At 36.0% G+C, this 25,974-nt stretch overlaps 2 protein-coding genes across 17 annotated transcripts in view; one reads left to right on the plus strand and one right to left on the minus strand.

Moving 5' to 3' along the window:
• VPS13B (vacuolar protein sorting 13 homolog B) overlaps positions 1 to 24,810 on the minus strand; it is a 795,728-nt gene extending 770,918 nt beyond the window's left edge. For 13 of the 16 annotated variants that reach the window (XR_013824628.1, XR_013824629.1, XM_079901971.1 and 10 more), the window contains exons 1-3: positions 24,492 to 24,810; positions 23,908 to 24,086; positions 8,932 to 9,075 (exon numbers count right to left, since the gene is read on the minus strand). Coding sequence is in view for 14 of the 16 variants with exons in the window: in XM_079901971.1 (XP_079758097.1) it covers positions 8,932 to 9,075; positions 23,908 to 24,054 (291 nt within the window). In the remaining 2 variants the exon portion in view is untranslated. Of the gene's footprint in view, positions 1 to 8,931; positions 9,076 to 23,907; positions 24,087 to 24,458 lie in introns of all 16 variants that reach the window. The other 3 variants (XM_079901966.1, XM_079901968.1, XM_079901967.1) reach the window with 3 other exon arrangements.
• Positions 9,423 to 10,445, plus strand: LOC307176159 (heterogeneous nuclear ribonucleoprotein A1-like). The gene has a single exon (XM_079901991.1). It carries the CDS (start codon positions 9,438 to 9,440, stop codon positions 10,263 to 10,265), a length of 828 nt encoding a protein of 275 aa, XP_079758117.1. The 5' UTR covers positions 9,423 to 9,437; the 3' UTR covers positions 10,266 to 10,445.
• Positions 24,811 to 25,974: the final 1,164 nt, after the last annotated feature.

Consider the following 25,974-nt stretch of genomic DNA (forward strand, 5'->3'; position numbering starts at 1 on the left):
TCTATGAGACACATAAGTGAAGGTCCATTTTGCTCTTGGTGTTGGAGCTCAGGGGCAAAAAAAAGCGACTGGACCCTAAAATAGCATTTTATGAATAAATAGCATATAGTGATAACTAAATCCACTAGGAATAAAATTACCCAAGGAGAGACAAGGACTAAAGTAATGAAAGCCTGGGAAACTCCAATTAAAAATCTGGCAAAAAAAAAAAAAAATCTGGGATGGGTAGCAGAAATGAAGTCACAAGAGGAGCCAGAGAAAGGGTGCCAGAGAGACAGAAAAAGAACCATCACATGTAACTGGGTGAGGATTGAAAAAGATAAATGAAAAGTGTCCACTGGATTTTGCAAAAATGATGTTCCTAATGACCTCTGCCAAAGTGTTTACAATGGCATCATGGAGCCAGATTCAGTGAAGAGGTATAAATATTAACTTGTAAATTTAAAAGGGATGGAAGAGCATATAGATTGGAAACAAACAAAACTCTCTCTACCTGTAGATGACATGATTATCTAGATAAGAAATCCCAAGAAATCTACTAAAAAAACCTCCTGTAATTAACAAATGAAACAAAGTTGCAGAACACAAGATCAATACACAAAAATCAATTGCATAACAATGAATAACTGGAAACCAAAATCAAAACCACAATAACATTTATAAATGCTCCAAAGAAAATAAAATATTTAGGTATAAATCTAATAAAACATATATAGGATCTACATGCTGGAAAAACATAATGCTGATGAAAGAAATCAAAGAAAATCTAAATAATTGGAGAGACACACTGTGCTCATGGATTGGAAGACAATATGGTAAAGATGTCAATTCTCCCCAAACTGACCTACACGTTTAAGGCAATTTCTGGCAAATCCTAGCAAGGTTTTTCTAAACAACCTTATTCTAAAATTTACCTGGAAAGAAGACTATTTCAAATAGCCAGAAACAATTTTGAAGAAGAATAAAGTAGGAGGATGCACTCTTCCCAATGCTAACTAAGCCTTACTATATAGCTACAGTAATCAAGACAGTGTGATATTGACACAAGGATAGATACATTAATCAAAGGGACAGAATAGGGAACCTAGAAACAGACTCACATAAACATGCCCAACTGATTTTTGACAAAATGCAAAAGCAATTCAATGGAGGAGGTGCAATCTTTTCAACAAATGGTACTGAAACAAGTGAACATCCACAGGCAAAAAGATGAATTTCAAACTAAACCTCATACCTTATATTAAAATTAACTCAAAATGGATCACAGATTTAAATGTAAAACTATAAAACTTTTAGGAAAAAACACATAAGAACTTTATGATCTTTGGCTAGGCAAAGAATTCTTAGATCTGACACTGAAACCACAATGCATAAAAGGAAAAATTAATAAACTGGACCTAATCAAAACAGAAACCTTTCACTCTGTAAAAGGCCTTGGTAAGAGCATGAAAAGACAAATTACAAATTGAAGCTATTTGTGAACCACATATCTGACAGACAGAGCTTATGTCTAGAATATATAAAGTACTCTCAAAATCAGAAAATGAGCATAAGACAAGAACAGATATTTCACTAATACATGTGGCAAATAAGCATATGAAAAGGTGTTCAACATCATTATCCATATGGAAAATGCCAATTAAAACCACAATGAGACATCACTACATATTTATCAGAATGGCTAAAATTAAAAATAGTGACAATACCAAACGCTAGTGATGATACAAAAAAAACTGGATCACTCATACACTGCTCATAGGAATGAATAGTGGGTATAGCCACTCTGGAAATTAGTTTAGCAATCATTTTTAAAAATAAAAATGAAATTACCATAGGACCCAACAATAGCATCCTTGGGCATTTATCCAAGAAAAATAAAAACTTATGTAGGCATAGAAATTTGTACATAAATGTTCACAGTAGCTTTATTTGTAATACCAAAACCTAGAAACTACCAAAAGGTTGGTCAATGGGTGAATGGTTAAACAATCCATGGTATAAATATATCCATACAGGGCTTCCCTGCTGGCGCAGTGGTTGAGAGTCCGCCTACTGATGCAGGTGATGCGGGTTCGTGCCCCGGTCCAGGAGGATCCCACATGCCATGGAGCGGCTGGGCCCATGAGCCATGGCCACTGAGCCTGCACATCCGGAGCCTGTGCTCCACGACAGGAGAGGCCACAGCAGTGAGAGGCCCGCGTATCACCAAAAAAAAAAAAAATATATATATATATATATATATATATATATCCATACAGTAGAATACTACTCAGTAATGAAAAGGAACAAACCATTGATACACATACCAACTTGGCTGAACTTCGAGGGATTTATATTAAGTGAAAAAATCTGTGCTCAAAATATTACATACTGTATGATTCCATTTATATTTGTTATTTTTGAAATAAAATTATATAAAATGAGGACAGGTTAGTGGTTACCAGGGATCAGGAGGTAGGGAAAGTGATAGTACAGTTAAAAGGAGTAGCACAAGGAAGCCTTGTTATGGTGATATACTTTTATATCTCGATCATGGTGGCGGTGGTTTCACAAAACTACGCATGATGAAACACAAAAACAAAACGAAAAGGCAGCCAAACAACTGTATTTGCAAACAATATATCCGATAAAGGGTTAATACCCAAAACATACAAAGAATTTATGTAATGCAATATCAAAAACAACAAACCCAATTAAAAAAATAGGCAGAGGACCTGAACAGACATTTTTCCAAAGAAGATATAAAGATTGCCAACAGACACATGAAGGAATGTTCAACATCATTAATCATCAGGGGAATGAAGTTATCAAAACCACAATGAGATATCACCTCACACCTGTCAGAACGGCTATTATCAAAAAGACAACAAATAACATGAGTTGGTAAGGATGTGGAGAAAAGGGAACCCTCATGTACAGTTGCTGGGAATGTTAGTTGGTACAGCCACAATGGAAAATAAGGAAGTTCCTCAAAAAATTAAACTACCATATGATCCAGGAATCCCACTTTTCCAAAGAAAACAAAACACTAATTTGAAAGGATATATGCACCACTATGTTCATTGCAGCATTATTTACAACCAAAATATGGAAGCAACCTAAGTGTCCATCAATAAATGAATGGAGAAAATGTAGTATATACACACATACACAAAATGAAATAGTACTCAGCCATAAAAAAGAATGAAATCCTGCCACATGCAACACCATGGATGGACCTAGAGGGCATTATGCTAAATGAATAAATCAGAGAAACAAATACCATATGGTTTCACTTATATGTGGAATTCAAAAACAAAACAAATTAACAAATATAACAAAATTGAAACAGACGCATAGATACAGAGAACAAGCAGGTGACTGCCAGAGGGGAAGGGTGTGGGAGAAAGAATGAAGGTGAGGCAGATTAAGAGGTACAAATTTCCAGTAATAAAATAAATAAATCAAGGGGATATAATGTACAGCCTAGGGAACATAGGCAGTAATACTGTAACAATTTGTATGGTGACAGTAACTAGACTCACCCTGTGATCATTCTGTAATATACAAAAATATAGAATCACTATGTTGCCCACCTGAAAGTAATATAATAAGTTAATTATACTTCAATTAAAAATAATTAAATTTTAAAAAGAAAAATACATATGAAAGTAAATATAAATCTCACTGGTAAAAGTAAATATACAGTAAATGCAGTAGATTAATTACTTATAAAGCTATGATGTGTGAAGGTTAAAAGACAAAAGCAGTAAAAAGAACTATAACTACAATAATTAGTTGAGGGATACACAAGATAAAAAGATGTAAAATGTGACATCAAAAACATAACACATTGTGGAGGATAAAAATGTAGAGCTTTAGAATGCATTCAAACACATGTTGTTATCAACTTAAAATAGGCTGTTATAAACATATGCTGTTATATATAAGCATCATGGTAACCACAAAGCAAAAACCTACAGCAGATATGCAAAAGATAAAGGAAGGATTCTAAGCTTACCACTAAGACAGTCATCAAATCACAAATGAAGAGAGAAAGAAGAAAGGAACTACAAAACAGCCAGAAAACAGTTAACAAAATGGCATTAAGTACCTACCTATCAATAAATACTTCAAATGTAAATGGACTACATTCTCCAATCACAAGAAATAGAGTGGTGAAAGGATAAAAAACAAGACCTAACTATATGTTGCCTACCAGAGACTCACTTCAGATACAAGAACACAGACTGAAAGTGAAAGGATGGAAAAAGATATTCCATTCAAATAGAAACATTTAAAAGAAAGCTGGGGTAGCTATACTTATATCAGACAAAATAGACTTTGAAAGAAAGATGGTAGTAAGAAAAAAAGAAGGGCATTACATAATGATAAAGGGGTCAATCCAACAAGAGGATGTAACATTTGTAAATATTTATGCACCCAATATAAAAGGATTCCCTAGGGGAAGTAAAGACACTACTCATAATTTATAGGGAACTCTAAGTCTCATTTTTCATAGAAGGAATCTACAGACAGAACCTAAACTATGCTATCTGCTAGTATCATCACCACCATCACTAACCTGTAGTAGTGCAAGTGAGAGAATCAATAATAGTACAATAAATTCCACAACCTAAGTCAGCAATTCTGAGCCCTTACTCAATGTGTGAAAAGGTAGTTGTTTTAGGCCATTTGGGCTGCTATAACAAAACACCACAGACTGGGTAGCTAATAAACAACAGAAATTTATTTCTCATAGTTCTGGAGGCTAGGAAGTCCAAGGTCAAGGTGCCAACCTGGTCTGGCGAGGGCCCTTTGTCTGGTTCACAGCCAGTGCCTTTTCATTGCATCCTCACTTGGCAGAAGGGGTTAGGGATCTCTCTGGAGCCTCTTTTAAAAGGCACTACTGAGCCCATGTGCCACAACTACAGAAGCCCGAGCGCCTAGAGCCCGTGCTCCACTACAAGAGAAGCCACCGCAATGAGAAGACCGCACACCGCAACAAAGAGTAGTCCCCCCTCCACAACTAGCGAAAGCCCGCGTGCAGCAACGAAGACCCAACACAGCCAAAAATAAATAAATAAAATAAATTTATTTAAAAATTTAAAAAACAAATAAAAGGCACTAATCTCATTCATGAGGCCTCCACTCTCATGACAAGCATCTTCCCAAGGCCCCACTTCCTAATACCATCATCTCTGGGGGTTAGGGCTTCAACATATGAATTTTGGAGGGACATACTCAAGCCACAGCAGCAGTCAACCAGATTAATCCAGTCTCAGATAAGAGAATTAAAGCGTTAAGAAAATAAATAAAAGGCCATGTAAATATTGTTAATAGCCTCAGCAAAACTTTCAATAACCAATTTCCACTGCATCAAAACATGCAAGGAAAGAGGACGGCAAGATTGCTCTGTAACTCCGAGCACTAACCAGTATTTAAAAGCACATATTGTGGGCATCCCTGGTGGTGCAGTGGTTGAGGGCCCGCCTGCCGATGCAGGGGACGCAGGTTCGTGCCCCGGTCCGGCAGGATCCGGAGCATGCCGTGGAGCAGCTGGGCCCGTGAGCCATGGCTGCTGGGCCTGCGCGTCCGGGGCCTGTGCTCCACAATGGGAGAGGCCGTAGCGGTGAGGGGTCCACGTACCAAAAAAAAAAAAAAAAAAAAGCACATGTTGTGCTGGCCAAAGAGTTTGTCCAGTTAATGAATACACTGTTCAATAAAGTTCCGGGTGAAAATGAAAAGTGTTTTTACTTAAAACCAAATGAACTTTTTGGCCAACCCAATACATTAACAAAAAGCTTAGTTTTTTATCTCAAGTTTTGAATGGTACTTACAGTTTTGGTTTAGGTTCAAAAGATTTTTTAAAGTTTGTTTGTTTTTATGAATAACAAGTATCACTTCTATAAAGAGCCTTACAAATGGTTACATTTATTAGGTCAAAAGATTTTGAAAGTTTACTTTCTAGGTGGCACAAAGGCCAGAATAAATTAGTACTTTAAAAATAAATTTACTACTCTCTTTAGGGTGAAGAAGCTTTTTGCAAGACTTATTATTAACACAATGAGCAGAGAAAGCATACACAATCAAAGAATAAAAGAACTATGTAGCAAGTCTTGCCCTAGTTTACAGGTGAGGCCCACAGAGGATAAACAAAAATATGCAAAAGGAGAGGAGCACATAGTTAAATGTAAGTTACTGGTAAGGTTTTCATTCTTCAGCCGTATGCTGGGTCCACAAGTATTTATTAGATTAGCCTAGAGTGGACAAAACTAGCTAAATAAACAAGTCAGACCTGGACCACTAGTGATAATGTGTCATGAATCAAATTCTGTGTCTCAAGTCCAAAAAAGAAAAAGAAAACAGTTCAAATCTACAGGATCTAAAGGTGGGTATGACTGACACAGATATGTCTCTCAGAGTAAATAGCATATTTACTAAGTGAAATATCAATATATTAAACTAATTCAGACTGGACATCAAGGTGATTTTACCCTACCTAACACAACAACTTGGTCACCTGTGCATCAAAAAAAGTCTCTATAATTAAAAATGATCACAAAGACATGTTAAGGAAGTATACTATAACTATTATCAAAAGAGTCACAATCATTATAAATCTCATTTTCTAAGTAGCTTTTGTGGAAATTATATAAATATCTTGCAATGCTTTACAGTGCACTGACGAGTAAAATAAAAATCAACAAATGTTAGAATTTAATTGAACTTTACAAACTACACATGCCTTCTTATCAAGAAATTAAGCAATATTGTTTTTTTATAATGATTTCTGAATAAACCTCAGATTTCTAACTTTTAAATTTCATTTCATTACATTCTCATACAATATTATTTTTAACAGATTCATACCTATAACTCTAAAAGGCCCCTTCATTTAACCTACCATCCACACTAATTTTATTTAGAAAATAAGTCTTTTCTTCATTGTGCGTCTATAATAATTTGAAATAATATAAATCAAATATGGGCTTACTCAATTTTACTAACACATATATAGTTTTTTAAGTTAATTTCCTATTATACTAATCAAAGCTTAAAATAGGAAAATAAACTATTTTAAAATGTGTTTCATCTATAATGTTTTTACTAAGAAATTAATTCCAATCACTAGCATAAACTCAAGTATAACTCTCCAGGGGTGTACAATGCTGAATAATTTGTCCAAATGTCAACTGCAATTTTCAAAAATCCTTTCTACCTCAAAATTTTAAACATCTGTAAAAAATACTTGTTTTGAGAGTGGTTTACATTCATGACACTTGACCTTTTGCTGTACACACCACAAAATTCAAGTCTCAAATACCATATAAGCAGGAAATCTGATCATTCCTGCAGTAGCCATCTGCATGGTCCAATATCAAATATTAGTTCTAGGTTACACTAAGTCATGTGTTACAAATCTTTTTCTGCAGCCTCTATAATTAGTTGTAATTTGCCTCTTTTAAAATGTGTTTCTTATGGGACATCTGGCCTTGAAACTTCCACCTTCCCATTGAAAAAACACTTAGTGTCTGGATTTTTTTTTTTTTTTCACTTAATATGGAGCACTGCATGGGTGGTATAACCAAGTCCAGACTTCTTAAAAAAAAATTAAATTCCAGGAACAGATGATGATTAAGAACCATTTAAGTATTACCAAATATAAATGTAAAATAAAACTTTGTTGCACGTAACTATCTACAGATTCCTAAATCAATCTCCCAGATATTTAAAGTTCCCAAAATAAATTTTAATGAGAGTATAGCATTGGTCTACTCACTTCCAGGAACTACATTAGTTAAGTTAAATTGCATAATAAAGGTTTGGAATTAGAGATTTCACAGAAAGAAAAACAGTTTTGAGCCCAGTAGGTTCATATGACACTCAAAGTATCTACTGTAAATAGGAAATGATTTTAGCAATTTATAAATAACCTTTACTCATTTCACAGAAATTGAAACTTAATAATACTCATCAATTCACTTGATCTAGACAGGCTTCCTTAAAACTGAAAATTAAATATGGGGTAAGGAAAAAGTAATAAAAATGAAAGACAGAGATACTACTTTTATACAGGATAAAAGTGGAAGAATTCATCACAATATGCTGCTGCCCAGACCTGTTTGCTTCTTAGATTAGAAAATTTTTGGTAGAAACTCCTTAAAATCACTATTATACCTTAACAAAAACACTGAAAAGAAATGTAACATGGGTCAAAGAAAGAAGTCAGAAAAAAATCAGTTTCTGATGACAAAACCTCAAAGACACAATGAAATTAGGTATGAAGGGAAATTCAATATATTTTCATCTTCTCAAAAAATAACCTGAGAAATTTCTATCTCGTTTAGAAATGTCACTTTGCAAAAATTCAAAAACGTTCACCTAAAAATTGGACACAATCAGGCCCCATTTCTGGCAGATATAGGTAATAAGCAATATGCATAATCCCTATTAAGGCTATGAGCAGATTAAGTAAAATGAGTATGAAAATAACCATTAGGATATATTTTATCCAAATTTAAGAAAACCCTTTTGCCTAACAAACGTAAGGTAGATAGCTAGTGGGAAGCAGCCGCATGGCACAGGGATATCGGCTTGGTGCTTTGTGACCGCCTGGAGGGGTGGGATAGGGAGGGTGGGAGGGAGGGAGACGCAAGAGGGAAGAGATATGGGAACATATGTATATGTATAACTGATTCACTTTGTTATAAAGCAGAAACTAACACACCATTGTAAAGCAATTATACCCCAAAAAAGATGTTAAAAAAAAAAAGAAAGAAAACCCTTTTGCAATTAATTATGTTACTTTAATAGGTATGTAAAAAAAAAATTAAGTGTACGAGCTAAGATTTGTTTATGTAAAACCTGACACATCCCAAAAGTTAAAAAAAATATCAAATAACTATTAAAATTGGTTAACATAAACAACTAGATTTAATAATTTCTTACCTGTATCCCATCTTTAAGTTTCAAAATACATTCCATTGTATTGATGGTAATTACCACTGGTTCTGAACCCAGTTTTGTCCACGGTACATGGATCCTCAGTTCGTGAATATGTCCACTTAAAAAAGTGAATGGTAATTTCAATTCCTTAAAATACAAAATATTAAAGAAAATTTAGTAAGTGCTCAATATTCTTTTCATTCTAATATCCAAAATACTTTCTGAAAAGAAAAATAAAATTTCCAACACAAAAATATTCTGGAAATTACTTTTCATCAAAAAAGAGCATCGAGATACGTTCGGTACATTACTCCTTTCTGCCCGTGGACGCCGCCAAGCAAGCATCGTTGACGTCTCCCTCCTCCACTGCCGTCACGTCTAAGTCAGAGTCTCCCAAAGAACCCGAACAGCTGAGGCAGCTCTTCATCGGAGGTTTGAGCTTTGAAACAACCAATGAGTGTCTGAGGAGCCATTTTAAGCAATGGGGAACGCTCACAGATTGTGTGGTAATGAGGGATCCAAACACCAAGCACTCCAGAGGCTTCCGGTTTGTCACATATGCCACTGTGGAGAAGGTGGATGCAGCCATAAATACAAGGCCACATAAGGGATGGAAGAGTTGGGGAACTAAAGAGGGCCTCTCAAGAGAAGATTCTCAAAGACCTGGTGCCCACTTAACTGTGAAAAAGATTTTTGTTGGTGGCCTTAAAGAAGACACTGAAGAACATCACCTAAGAGATTGTTTCGAACAGTATGGGAAAACTGAAGTGATTAAAATCATGACTGACCGAGGCAGTGGCAAAAAGGGAGGCTTTGCTTTCAGTTTAACCTTTGATGACCATGACTCCGTAGACAAGACTGTCATTCAGAAACACCACACTGTGAATGGCCACAACTGTGAAGTAAGGAAAGCCCTATCTCAGCAAGAGATGGCTAGTGCCTCATCCAGCCAAAGAGGTCAAAGTGGTTCTGGAAACTTTGGTGGTGGTCGTGGAGGGGGTTTTGATGGGAATGACAGCTTTGGTCATGGAGGAAACTTCAGTGGTCGAGGTGGCTTTGGTGGCAGCGGCAGTGGTGGTGGATATGGTGGCAGTGGGGATGGCAGTAATGGATTTGGTAATGATGGAAGCAATTTTGGAGGTAGTGGAAGCTACAATGATTTTGTCAATTACAACAACCAATCTTCAAATTTTGGACCCATGAAAGGAGGAAACTTTGGAAGCAGAAGTTCTGGCCCCTGTGGTGGTGGAAGCCAATACTTTGCCGAACCACGAAACCAAGGTGGCTATGGAGGTTCCAGCAGCAGCAGTAGCTATGGCAGTGGCAGAAGGTTTTAATTACTGCCAGGAAACAAAGCTTAGCGGGAAAGGAGAGCCAGAGAAGCTACAGGTTACAACAGATTTGTGAACTCAGCCAAGCACAGTGGTGGCAGGGCCTAGGTGCTACAAAGAACACGTTTTAGACAATACTCATGTGTACGGGCAAAAAAACTCAAGGACTGTAATTGTGACTAACTATATAACAGGTTATTTTAGTTTCTGTTCTGTGGAAAGTATAAAGCATTCCAACAAAGGGTTTTAATGTAGATTTTTTTTTTTTGCACCCATGCTGTTGATTGCATGATCATGACACTGAATAAATGTCTTTAAAAAAAAAAAAGGCAGCATCAATGGACTTCCCTGGTGGCACAGTGGTTGAGAATCCACCTGCCAATGCAGGGGACACAAGTTCAATCCCTGATCCGGGAAGATCCCACATGCCTCAGAGCAACTAAGCCCATACACCACAACTACTGAGCCTGTGCTCTAGAGCCCACGAGCCACAACTACTGAAGCCCGCGCACCTAGAGCCCGTGCTCTGCAACAAGAGAAGCCACTGCAATGAGAAGCCCGCGCACAGCAACAAAGAGTAGCCCCCACTCTCGCAGCTGGAGAAAGCCCACGCACAGCAGCAAAGACCCAGCACAGCCAAAAATAAATAAATAAATTTATTTTTTTAAAAAAGCAGCATCAAATAACTTGTTAAACTATAGTTAATGATAAACTACAAAAACTTATTGTGCAAGTTACATTTAATAAGCTACTTAACCTGTGTAGGCCTCTATTTCTTATTTTGCTAAATGGAAATAATAACAGAATATGATTGTAAGGCAAGTTTAAAGAGAATGGAATTAAAGATAGGAGAATGACCTGACAAAATAAAAACGGACCAACTTAGAAAAAAAATTTATTGAGCTTTACCTAATTAAAGATTGTACCTGGATACTATTTGGTCATAAATTCTAAGTGTTTTCTGACTGGTTTCCATTATTATTAAAAAGGTTAGATGTATGCTAACGCATGTATATGGAATCTAAAAAAACGGTACTGATGAACCTAGTGGCAGGGCAGAAATAAAGATACAGACGTAGAGAACGGACTTGAGGATACAGCAGGGGAAGGGGAAGCTGGGACAAAGTGAAAGTAGCATTGACATATACACACTACCAAATGTAAAATGGATGGCTAGTGGGAAGCGGCTACATAGCACAGGGAGATCAGCTCAATGCTCTGTGATGACCTAGAAGGGTGGGATAGAGGGTGGGAGGGAGGCTCAAGAGGGAGGGGATATGGGGATATATGTATACATATAGCTCTGATTCACTCTGTTGTACAGCAGAAACTAACACAAAATTGTAAAGCAATTATACTCCAGTAAAGATGAAAAAAAAAGGCACTTCCTCTCAAAAAAAGAAAAAAAAGTTAGAAATGAAAATGTAAATGTTACCACAATCACTTTATACTAAATTGTTTCACCTTCAGATAAAATGTTACAAACCAACAAAAGAAAAAAACAAATTTGTATTTGGACTATATCTCAATCACATTCTTGTAACTCTATTTGTGAAAGTTAAGATAAATATAAAGCTATTCATTCATCTAAGAATTGTCCACCTACTTGGTTTAGCAACATAGTAGCAATATAGCTAAATATATACAGATAGTACAGCAAAGTGGTTAAGACCAATAACTCTAGAGCCAGCACAAGTGGATTTAATCCTACCTCTGCTACTTACTAGCACAATGACAATAGGCAAGTTGTATTAAAGTATGTGTGTCTCAGTTTCTTTATCTGTAAAACTGGATAACAGTAGTGTGTTTGAGGATTAAATGAATTAATTTATATAAAGCACTTAGGACACTGTCTTCCTCAAAGAGCAATCAATATAAAGATGCTAACTATTTATTATTACAAACGTATAAGCCTCCTTTATGTCTTCACAAGTTTTTTTAAAGGGCAGAATACTAAAAATCTATTTCTACTATTCTAATGGAATGTCACAATTTTTAAACAGTTCTCATTATTTCATTAATTTTAAAGATGCAGTACTTTCTCCCAGCATTAATCAATTATATTTTGATCAGTGTCCATAATGAAGACAATGTTTACTGAGCACTTACTGTGTACCACACACTGCTTTAAGCACTTTACCTGCATGCAAAATTTAATCTTTGTAAGTACCCCAAAAAGTAAATACTATTATACCCACTTTACAGATAAAAAACCTGAGGCATGGAAAGGTCAACTAACTTTCAAAAATGACTCAGCTAGGAGCTCTGTGACTCAAAACCAGAAACTATGATGCCAGAGCCCTTCCTCTTATCAACAACTATACTGCACCTAACTTTCATTATGAGCACTGAATACATTTCCATTGGTTATACATCCATTTGGATAATGTTCCAATGACATCTCCATCTCTACCCTTGACTTGTGTAACAATGATACGTTTGTGAAATGGCTACCAAAACCGCAGTCTATGGGCACAAATTGGCTTTTCTTAGGGAGAAGTTAAAAGACACCTGAACCAAACTCAAGACCTTGGTATCACCAGAATGCTACTAATCATCTGAATAACTAACAAAACACTAACACAAGAGGCAGCATTCTACATTAAAACATGGAATTTTGAACCATATGGCCCATGTTGGAGATCCAACTGAAGTTCAACACTTATTAATTATCTGACTATAAAGCAAGATCATTTCCATTTCCTCATCACAGAGTTGTGGTGATAAACAAATAAGAACACATTTATGCCTTGTAAAAGGCAAAAGAAAATGCTGACTGTTATAATAAATGGATCATCCTGAGGTAACCACAAAGAAATGATTTTCTTTTCATTCCTTTTCCTTCTCAAAATATATTGTACAACTTAAAAATATTCTATTTACTTGTAACTACTCAGAAATACATTGTGAAAAATACATCCCTAAAACCAGAATATCTATGGCTGCACAAAGGATATAGTAATGAAAAATTCAGAGGATTGACTAGCTCTCATAAATATAATTCTAGGTAAGCAATTTAAAAACATTCTCACACAGAAAAAAGGGATACTTGAAAAATGAATATAGCAGGCCACAAAAGCAAAAATAGATGAAAAGGACTACATCAAACCTAAAAACCTCCACAGAGCAAAGAAAACACTCAGCAAAGTGGAAAGGCAACCCACATGAGAGAAACTATTTGTAAACCATATTATCTGATAAGGGGTTAAAATCTAGTATATATAAAGAACTATGACAACTCAACAACAAAAAAACAAATAATCCAATTTTAAAAATAGAGAAACTATTTGTAAACCATATTATCTGATAAGGGGTTAAAATCTAGTATATATAAAGAACTATGACAACTCAACAACAAAAAAACAAATAATCCAATTTAAAAATAATCCAATTTTAAAAATGACTCGAATAGACATTTCCAAAAAGCATATACAAATGGCCAACAAATAGAGGAAAACATGCTCACCATCATTAATTGTCAGAGAAATGCAAATCAAAACCACAATGATATATCATCTCACACCTGTTATAATGGCACCTATCCCAAAAAAAACCCACAACAGGAAGTGATAAGTGTGGTGAGTATATGAAGAACGTAGAACCCTTGTGCACTGTCGATGAAAATGTAAAATAGTGCAGCCACTACAGAAAACAGTATGGAGATTCTTCAAACAATTAAAAACAGAATTACCATATGATCCAGCAATCTCAGTTCTGAGCACAAACTAAAAAGAACTGAAACCAGGATCCTGAAAACATATTTGTACAACCATATTTTTTGCAGCATTATTCACAATAGTCAAGAGGTGGATACAACCTAATGTCCATTGAAAGATAAATGTATAAAGAAAATGTGGTATATACACATGATGAAATATTATTCAGTCTTTAAAAAGGAAATTCTGTCATATGCTACAACATATAATGAACCTCAAGGACATTGTACTAAATGAAATAAGCGAGTCACACAAAGACAAATATTGTTTGATTCCACTTCTATAATGTACCTAAATTAGTCAAATTCTCAGACACATAAGTAGAACAGTGGTTGCCAGGGGCTGGGGGAAGAGAGAAAAGGGAAGTAGTTTTTCAGTGGGTACAGAATTTAAGTTTTGGAAGATGAAAAGTTCTAGAGATCTGTTGAACAACAATGTATTGGGTTGGCCAAAAAGTGCATTCAGGTTTTTCTGTAATACATTATGGAAAAACCCAAAGAAACTTTTTGGCCACCCCAATATATATAATTAACACAACTATCCACTTAAAAATGGTTAAGATGGTAAATTTTATGCTATATGCTTTTTACCACAAAATAAAAATGAATGTAAGACAGGACTTCAAGAATTCTAAGTTAGAAGGTTGGCAAATCCTCTCCCCAGAAAGCAGTGACAAAACTGGACAAAGTTATTAAAAACAACAGAAATCTCAGGGGCAATAAGGGAAGGCTACCCTGAGGTCACAACAGCAGTTGGTGCAAGAAACTAGACAGAAGACCAGCCAGAAAATTAACAGAGAAATCCAGAGAACAAGACAGCCAAAGATGGCCTTGCTATGACCTCAGTATTCCTGGTAACCTGGAAAGCTATATGTATGTGCCAGGCTGTGCTTACTTAGACGACACGACACTGGAGAGACCCCTAACAATCTACTCATCCTTGGTTGACCAAGAAGCCTTGTAAACAGAGTAAGTAAAAACATGGATCAGATCTGTAAACTCCCTGAACTTTGAAAGCATTATCTAGTACATGTATATGTCCCATGCCAAAGAGCAGAAGCCTTATTGGTTCAAAAGTTTAAACAACCTCTAGCCAATCACTGGCTGATGACTCAATTATAGTGACCCAGGGGTAATCCCTAGAAAGCCAAGCCTAAAAACAGAAAGAATTCGGGGAGAAAAAAAAAAAAAAATGAGCACAGTCATCAGAGGCCACACTGCAGAGGAGACAGACACCACAAATTTAGCCCAGGCAAGGCACTAAACAAATACATAAACCAATAGCAACAACAAATATCCCCAGAGAGAAGAAATCAGAATGCAGAGTTGCTAAAGCATATTATCCAAAACACCCAGTTTTCAACTAAAAATTGTGAAACATGAAAAGCATGCAAAGTAGTCAATAGAAACTATCTCTGAGGATGCACAAATGTAGGACTTACTACACAAGGACTTCAAAACATCTATTATAAATGTGTTCAAAGAAATAAAGGAAGCTATATTTAAATAATTAAAGGAATATATGACCACAACGATTCATCAAGTAGAGAATACCAAGAATGAGATAGAAATTATAAAAAAAAAAATAGAAATTTTTGAGTTTAAAAATACAATAAACAAAATTAAAAATTCACTGAAAGAACTCAACATCAGATTTGAGCTGGCAGAAGAATCAGCAAATCCACACCCAGACATATCAAAGCAAAAACTTTGAAAGCCTAGGACAAGAAGAAAATCTTGAAAGCAGAAACAGAAAATCAACTTGTCACATACAAGAAAACTCTTAGTAGATTAAAAGCTAACTTGTCATTACAAACAATAAGGGCAAAAAGGCAGTGAGATGATATATTTAAATAACAAAAGAAAATAACCATCAACCAAAAATCCTATATCCAGCAAAAGTATACTTCAAAAATGAAGGTGAAATAAAGGCATACCGAAATAAAGTCTCAGGTAATTCTTTGTAACAGAATACTAAAAGAAGTTCTTTGGACAGAAAGGAAGCAATACCAGATTGTAACTCAAAGCCACACAAACAGCACTAATAAAAGTATATATGTAGATAATTATTAAAACACAGTATAAATGTTTTCTTCTTTTTTCTTCTGATTCAAAAGGCAATCACAAAAAACAATTATAACATTGCTATATTAGGTTTATAACAAAGAAATGCAATATATGTGAAAATAGTACCACAAAGGAGGGAGAAGAAATGAAGCTACAGTGGAGAAAGTTTCTGTACTTTAATGGAATAAAGTCAGCATTAATCTCAAATAGACTGTGATAAATTAGATGCATACTGTAATCCTCTAAGCAACCACTAAGAAAATAACTCAAAATAAATTAAAAATCAAAGGAATTAAAATGCAATACTAAAAAATATCTACTTAATAGTAAAGAAAGTAGCAAAGGATTATGAGAGAAACAAAAGACATGAGACACTCAGAAAATAGCAAAATGGTAGACAGAAATCCAACCATATGAATGAAAACAAAATGTGAATGGATTAAATATTCCAATCAAAAGGCAAAGATTCCTTCCATGTCCTGGCTATTGTAAATAGTGCTGCAATGAACACTGGGATGCATGTGTCTTTTTGAAATACGGTTTTCTCTGGGTATACTGCCAGTAGTAGGACTGCTGGGTCATATGGCAGTTCTATTTTTAGTTTTTTAAGCAATCTCCATACCGTTCTCCATAGTGGCTGTATCAATTTACATTCCCACCAACAGTGTAAGAGGGTTCCCTTTTCTCCACACCCTCTCCAGCATTTGTTGTTTGTAGATTTTTTGATGATGACCATTCTGACTGGTGTGAGGTGATACCTCACTGTAGTTCTGATTTGCACTTCTCTAATAATTAGTGATGTTGAGCATCTTTTCATGTGTTTGTTGGCCGTCTGTATGTCTTCTTTGGAGAAATGTCTACTTAGGTCTTCCACCCATTTTTTGATTGGGTTGGTTTTTTTTTTTTTTGACATTGAGCTAAATGAGCTTTTTGTATATTTTGGAGACTAATCCTTTGTCAGTTGCTTCATTTGCAAATATTTTCTCCCAATCTGAGGGCTTTTCATCAACAAAGGAATGGATAAAGAAGATGTGGTACATATATACAGTGGAATATTACTCAGCCATAAAAAAGTAATGAAATTGGGTCATTTGCAGAGATGTGGATGGACCTAGAGACGGTCACAGAGAGTGAAGTAAGTCAGAAAGAGAAAGAGAGAAGTCAGTAAGTCAGAAAGAGAAAGAGAGAAGTCAGTAAGTCAGAAAGAGAAAAACAAATATCGTATATTAACACATATATGTGGAATCTAAAAAAATGGTATAGATGATCTTCTTTGCAAAACAGAAATAGAGACACAGAGAACAAATGATGCCAATGGTGAAGGGTGGTGGGGTGGAATGAACTGGGAGATTGGGATAGTGATACTGTATAAAATAGATAACTAACGAGAATATACTATATAGCACAGGGAACTCTACTCAATGCTCCATGGTGACCTAAATGGGAAGAAAATCCAAAAAAGAGGGGATACATGTATATGTATAGCTGATTCATTTTGCTATACAGCAGAAACTAACACAACATTATAAAGCAACTATACTCCAACAAAAATTAATTTAAAAAAAAAGGCAAAGGTTGTCAGACTGGATTTTAAAAACTAGTAAGATCCAACTATATGCTCTCCACAAGAGACATACTTTAGATTAAAAAAACACAAATAGGTTGAAAATAAGAAAAAGGTGTGTTTTTTTCATTTTTCTGTATAGATACAGATAACAGATTGGTGGTTGCCAGAGGCAATGGGGTGGAAAGTGAACGAAATGGGTAAAGGTGGTCAAAAGATACAAGCTTCTAGTTATAAAATTTAAATAGTCCTGGGATATAATGTACAGCATGGCGAGTACAGTTAATAACACTGTATTCCATATTTGAAAGGTGCTAAGAGTAAATCTTGAAAGTTCTCATCACAAGAAACAAAACTTCTTTAACTATGTATGGTGACAGGTGTTAACTGGGCTTACTTTGGTGATCATTTTGTAATATATACAAATATCAAATCATTACATTGTACACCTGAAACAATATAACACTATATGTCTTTTACACTGTAATAAAAAAATTAATAAACAAGATCCCAGGAAGTCATGTGATCCAGTTTCTTGCCTTGAATACATCAAATCACCATATTTGCTTGCTATTTAGGGAAATGGTATGGTATTCTATTTTAGGCATATAAAGAATTTTAATTTCTATGATCTTAATTTCCAGCAGTATTTTCCCCTGGTTTTCATATGAGTGTTCTCCATTGCAAATAAGTAACAATTAAAAACAGTTTATCCCAGTCATAGGTTGAAAATACAGCAGATGAAATTTTAAAGAATTGTTGAAACCAAATAACATGTCTGTAAAACTTTCAAACAGTGTGGTACCAGGCTTGAAGAAATACAACACAAGGCAAAAGTGGTAAGATAGTTTAAAATGCAGTGTACTGAGGGGAAAAAGAAAAGAACATGTATCATGCAACCAGTAACCATAAGAGAGGTAATTACCCTATTATCAGATAAAATAGACTTTAAGAAAAAAAACTGTTACTAAAGATAACATGGGACACTTTATAATGATGGGTAAATTCAAGAAGAAAATATATACAAATGAACTTATTTACAAAACAGAAACAGACTCACAGATTTCGAAAACAAACCTACAGTTACCAAAGGGGAAACGTGGTGGGGAGAGATAAATTAGGAGTTTGGGATTAACATACACACACTACCATATAAAAAATAGATAACCAACAAGGACCTACTGTATGGCACAGGGAACTCTACTCAATATTCTGTAATAACCTACATGGGTAAAGAATCTGAAAAAGAATGAGCATATGTGTATGTATAACTGAATCACTTTGCTCTACACCTGAAACTAACACAACATTGTAAATCAACTATACTCCAATAAAATTTTTTTAAAAAAAATATAAAACATATGAGCATAGCAACAGAGCCCCAAAATACATAAATCAAAAACTGACAAAAGTGAGAAGACAAATAATTCAGTGACTTACAATAATAAACAGAACAGACAGAAAATCAACAAAGATATAGAAGACCTGAAAAACACTATCAACCAATTTAGACCTTACATCTATAAACCATTCCATCCAACATCTGCAAAAATACACTGCTATCTCAAGGAAAATCAGAAAACGTTTGAACTGAATGAAAATAAAAACACAACATACCAAAATTCATAGGATGCAGCTAAAGAAACGTAGAGCTGTAAATGGTAAATGTCTATAGTAGAAAAAGAGAACTATCTCAAATCAATAACCTAGGCTTCTACCTGCAGGCAGCAGAAAAACAAACTAAACCAAACTAAACAAGCTAACCCAAACTGAACAAACAAAAACAAGGACCACAATACCAAAAAAGGCAGGAGAGGAAGAGGGCAAATGCAGTTAAACTATTGTAAGATTATTCAGGAAATGGTAAGAATGCTAATTTAAGGTAGATGCCAATAAGTCAAATATCCACTTTGTAATCTTTAGAGAAGCAACTGAAATAATTTTTAAAAGAGTATAATTAAAAAGACTTTAAGGCAAAAAGAATTACTAGTGTGAATGAAAGAGGGACATATTTCAGAATGATTTTTTTTAAGTATATTCAACAATAAGGTATCACCGTACTGAATCTGTATGCACTTAACAATGTAACTTCAATGCACTTAACAATGTTAACTACACTTAACAATGTACTGAATCTGTATGCACTTAACAATGTAACAATGTAACTTAACAATGTAACAAGGTATATAAAGTGAAGGTTGGCAAAACTATAAAAGGGAAGTAGACAAATCCACAATCATAGTTGGAGATGTTAACCATTAACATACCTCTCTTAGTAACTGACAGAACAAGCAGACAATGAAAATCCATATGGATTTATAAGATTTGAAGAACTCTAATAACCAATTTGAAGCAACTGACATTTATGGAAGAATAAAGCAACAACTGTAGGATACACATGTCTCATCAATTACACATGGAATATTTACAAAAATAAAATTTTGACCATGTACTAAGTCATAAATTATAATGGATCAAAATCATAGAGAATGTGCTGACCACAATGCAGTTAAATTAGAAATCAATAACAGAAAGATAATTATTCGCTAAATGTTTAGAAATTAAGCAACACACTTCTAAATAACCCACGGATTACATAAGAAATCAAAATGAAATTTTTTAAGCTGAATAATAATGAAAAGACAACATATAAAATTGTGGTGATAAAGCTAAATAGATGGTTAAAGAAAAATGTACAGTATTCAATGCACATATTAGAGTAGAAAAGGGCTGAAGAAAATCAATAACCTAAGCTTCCACCTCAAGAAGCTAGAGAAAACAATGGCAAATCAAATCCAAAGAAACAGGAAAAAAAAGAAATGATTAAAAAAAATAAGAGCAGAAATACATTACGGGGACTTCCCTGGTGGCACAGTGGCTGAGAATCCACCTGCTAATGCAGGGCACACGGGTTTGAGCCCTGGTCCAGGAAGATCCCACATGCCACGGAGCAACAAAGCCTGTGTGCCACAACTACTGAGCCTGTGCTCTAGAGCCCATGAGCCACAACTACTGAGCCCTCATGCCACAACTACTGAAGCCCACGTGCCTAGAGCCCGTGCTCCGCAACAAGAGAAGCCACGACAATGAGAACCCTGCGCACCGCAACAAAGAGTAGCCCCTGCTCGCCTCAACTAAAGAAAGCCCGTGCACAGCAAAGAAGACCCAACACAGACAAAACTAAGTAAATAAATAAATAAATTTAAAAAAAGAAAAGAAATACATTACAAAGAAAGCAGGAATACAATAGAAAAATCAATAAAGTTGGGTTTCGACTAATTTTAATAAAGCCATAGCAATACTAATGAAAATACAAATTACTAATATAAGCATTGAAAAGAGGATATCATAACAGTTCCTAGATTTTTTTAAGGCAACTTTAAAATGAAAAACAAACAAAAAAAACCAACTTTATGGCTTAAATATGACAACTCAGAGCAGAGGCAAGCAAACTTTTTCAGTAAGGAGCAGACAGTAAATATTTCAGGCTTTTGCAAGCCATGCAGACTCTGTTCCAGCACTTAACCCTGTCGTTTTAGCTTGCAAAAGCAGCCACAGACGACATGTAAACGAATGAGAATAGCCGGGCTCCAATAAAATTTTATTTACAAAGTTAGGCCCACACCATTGTTTGCTGATTTTGAGGAAATGGAGAAATTCCTTGAAAAGCGTAACTAACCAAAACTAACAAAAGGAGAAACAGAAATCTAAACAGTCCTATATCTGTTAAAGCAATTAAATCAGGAATTAAAACTTTCCAACTAAGAAAACTCCTAACTAGTATGACTTCATGATTAATTTTTCCTAACATTTAAAAAACTGGTAAGGGGCAGCGGAGGGATAAATTGGGAGACTGGGATTGACATATACACACTACTATATGTAAAACAGATAACTAATAAGGGCCTACTGTGTAGCACAGGGAACTCTACTCAGTACTCTGTAATGACCTATATGGGGGAAGAATCTAAAAAAGAGTGGATATATGTATATGTATAACTGATTCACTTTGCTGTACAGCATAACTAACACAACATTGTAAATCAACTAGACTCCGATAAAAAAATTTTTAATTAAATTTAAAAAATGTTAAAACTAATAAAGGAAAAAAGTTGGAGATTTCACATTTCCTGATTTCAAAACTTACTACAAAGTCATGGTAATCAAAACAATGTGATACTGACATAAAGACAGACATACAGATCAATGGAATCATATGGAGGGCCCAGAAATAAACCCTCCTATCAATGACCATTTGATTTTCAAGAAGGGTGCCAAGATCATTCAGTAGCGAAAGGACAGTCTTCGACAAACGATGTTAGAAAAACTGAACAGCCATATGCAAAACAATATGAAGTTGGATCCTTGTACCACATACAAAAATTAACTGAAAAGAGATCAAATACCTAAATGTGAGAGCTAAAACTATAAAACTCTTAGAAGAAAACAAGAGGAAAAGCTTCATGACACTGGATTTGGCAATGATTTCTTGGATATAACACCAAAAGCCCAGGCATCAAAAGAAAAAGTTGTAAGTTAGACTTCATCAAAATTTAAAACTTTGGTTCTTCAAAGGATACTATCAACAGAGTCAAAAGGCAACCCACAATGGGAGATGATACTTGCACATCATATCTGATAAAGGATTGATTACCCAGAATATATAAATAATTCCTACAACTCAGTAACAAAAAAAACTTTTTAAAATGGGCAAAGGACTTGAACAGACATTTCTCCAAAGAAGATATACAAACAGCCAATAGCACAGGGAAAGGCTAAAAATAACAAACTTACCGAGTAACAGCAAAAAATGTGAAGTAACTGGAACTCCCACACATTACTGGTGAGAATGTAAATTGGTACAACCACTCTGGAAAACTAGTTGGCAGTATCCATTAAAGCTAAATATATGCCTGCCTCCTAGGTATGCATCTAAAGGAAATCAACACCTCTGTCCAATACAAGAATGTTCTTAAGAGCTTTCTTCATAATTGTCAAAAGCAGAAAAAATCCAAATGTACCTCAAAAGGAAAATAAATATATAAACTGTGAATCTTTATACAAGGGAATACCACAAGGCAATACAAAGAATAAACTGTCATTCATTCAAGAACCTGGGTTAATCTTGGCCATAATGTTGAACAAACGAATTCAAACACAAGTGATTCTCATTTAAGTTTCAAGAACAGGTTCAAGAAATTTATCTGTGTTGATAGAAGTCAGAATTCAAACACAAGTGATTCTCATTTAAGTTTCAAGAACAGGTTCAAGAAATTTATCTGTGTTGATAGAAGTCAGAATAGCAGTCACTTGTTTTAGGGGTGGGGTACTAATTACAAAAAGGCAAGGAGAGCGTTTTGGGGTGCAGGAAATATTTTATTTCTTGATCTGGATAGTGGTTACACAGGTGTATGCATATGCAAAATCTGAGCTGTATACTTAGGATTTGTGCTCATTAAAAAACAATGAAAATATTAAGGTAATCAACCTTGGAGAGTGGAAGGGGAAGAAACCAAGAATATTATTTCTCAGCGTTAACTCCACGTTATTCCATAGTACAGAAAGCAGTGGAATATAACTAAAAGTTACTAATAACATCACCATCAGATTGTCTTTCCTTATCTCCTAAAAAGCAGTTGGTCTCTGACTCCTGAGTTCCCAGAGATAAGTTTTGTATTCTCAGGCCTAAAAGAATTGCCTGGCATGTTAATAATAAGTGTACTAAGTGAATTAATAAATATATGAACTTTGAAGTTACAGTTCATTTACATCAGACCATTCCCATGTTAAAAAAAAAAGAAACTAAAAAAGTGATTAAGAAAGAAGTTTTCAACTATGCTGGCATTCTCAATCTGTCTATTCAATATTCTGAGGATGTCATGGGTAATGTCATTTTTCCCACTGAGAGAACTTTCCTCAAGTTGTGACCTTGCTGTCTTTCGCACCACTTCGTTCCCCAAAAAGGAAAAAGAGAATATTTTCCAGCGTCATACAGAATCCTAGCAATGTAAATTAGCATATTCGGTAAAGCTTAAGAACTGAGTAACAGAGTGAACAATTCTGACAAGAACAATGAAATTTTTTTTCTATCTGTTGCGGCAATTTGGGGGATTATGATTCTAATAATCCATCATTAGTAACAAACCATAAAAAAAAAATTCTGTAAAGCAAGGTCTCTAGTTCAAGATAGCCCAAAATACATTAGCAGAAAAACTAAGCTTTTAAAGCATAGTCAGTGTAGGAAAGCACACATTACTTCTAAGCAGGCTGAAAATGTTTCCAGTGACAGCTACACCGCTTACCTGCTCCAGCACATCCAATTTTAACTCCAGCTTGCTGAGAACCACGTCTCCGCCCCATAGTGAAAGCTGTAGATCTGACGGCTTTAAGTTTTTGATGTAGCGATTCACATAGCTCATTAAAATTGGAGTCACATAAGACTCCAGCATTCTTTAAGGTACAGAGGAGTCAAAGTCAGAAGCTGAAAGGGATAAAGACAGAAACATTAGAGGTAACTGAGTCTGTGGCGCATTCCTTAAGGAAAAGGCGTTTCTCAGGAAAGGTTGAAGAGGCCGAAAAGCAACAGTCCCCACCAAAGCGGCCGCTCGCCTTCCCCCAGAAGCAGAGAAAACTCAAATGGACTCTGCTCCAGCCGCGACTGCCTCACTAGTACAACTCCCCTCAACTCGCCTGGCGAGGAGTGGGAGGAAGAGGTGGTGACCTAAAGAAAGCGGGTCCCCTGGAGTGGGAAAATGAGGAGAGGCAGGCTCGCCTTTGGCCGCCGCACCCCTCCCTTAGCCAGCCCAGCCGCCCCAGGAGGCCCTCGCCCCCCCTGGAACCCGGCCGGATCTACCACCGTAGAAACAGAGCCAGAAGCAGGCCGTACGCTTCTCGCCGTATTGCACCCTCGGGTGACACGCCGAAGAGTACCGTGGCGTCTCCTCCACCTCCCGGTACCCGGCACCCGCCTGCTGAGGCGGCGCAGCTCCCGTACAGCGCACTTCCGGGTGTGCCCCGCTCGGTGCTCGCAACAAACTAACCCTCCACCGCCACCACTCGACTCCGCAGCAGGGCCGGAGTTCTCAGGCTGGAGAAGCCATTCAGTGCCTCTTCTAGGAGGAGACCGCTGGCGCTCGACCAGCCTGCGTCTCCGCTCCTACCCAGCCTGTGGTTCGCACAAAGCTCTAGGAAGTGCGCGGGGGAGGTGGGCGGACCGGTAAAGCGGAGACACCGGAGATCCGGAAGTGGTGCTGCGGCAAGAGAGCAGCTGAGGTGGATATCGAGTCCGAGTGAGGAAGCACGGAGGGCCAATAGGTCCGATGAGGAGGAAGAAAGCGGGTCCTAGTGTTTAAAGCCCTGAAAACTAAGTGGTTTTTGTTTTTCTTAGGAAATGGAAGACCTGGAAAGAACTTGGGTTCAGTGCGCAGAGCAGTAGCAATAAGGCTGCAGGTGGGGTGGGGGGTAAATTTAGATCGAGAGCTTCATTCGCGGGGGGAAAGGAGAAGTTAAGGGATCAGGATTAGGAGACTGCGTTTTGACCAAACGTGCAGACGAGCTCTCGCGTTCTTTTACTTTGGCGAAGGAGTGGTTTAGTATGTTTAAATTTGTGCGGGGAAGGAATAAAGAGAAAATCGTGGAGGTCCATTGGATTGCAGTCCGATATATGGAACTTCAGAGAAGCGGTAGGAATAGCAGAAGGAAATAAGACTCTTAGAGAAAGTGAAAAGAAATAGCTGATAGATAATGAATTCAAAGTTTTTTAAGGGTCAGTATTGGTTTTATTAGGCTGAAATGAATGTATAAAATACTACCTTTCCTTCTAGTACTTTGCAAGCTTACGAAGTCAAGAAACTCAAACACCCAACACCGGATAAACACCTATATACTGGGCTTAAAGGGATAGCATAGGACATGCTGCCTAATTATTGACCAGTATTTACTATTTTTGGTAACCTCTGAAGAAGACACCTACCACTGCATTTTGAAAATAGACTTTCCTTACAAGGTTATTAAAATATCCACCCATGTTGTCGTTGCATTTAATTGAAAACACTTCCTAAGTAAATTCCTAAAACTCTTTATTGGAATTCGATTTAAGATTTCTTTTCTTTTTAATTTTTGAATTTTATTTTTTTATACAGCAGGTTCTTATTAGTTATCCATTTTATACATATTAGTGTATGTATGTCAATCCCAGTCTCCCAATTCATTGGTGATATGATGAAGTTGAGGTTTCTTGAAAGAGTTTTAGAAACTGCCATAGGAAAGAGGCATAAGTGAGGATGCCAAGGTGTTTAGATCTATTTTGTTAATGAAAATAAGGAACTAAGTTTCAAAAAGAAAGAAGGTGGGGTGGTTGGAGAAAGAGG

The sequence above is a fragment of the Stenella coeruleoalba genome, assembly GCF_951394435.1.
Source record: "Stenella coeruleoalba genome assembly, chromosome: 17".
Taxonomy (NCBI): domain Eukaryota; kingdom Metazoa; phylum Chordata; class Mammalia; order Artiodactyla; family Delphinidae; genus Stenella; species Stenella coeruleoalba.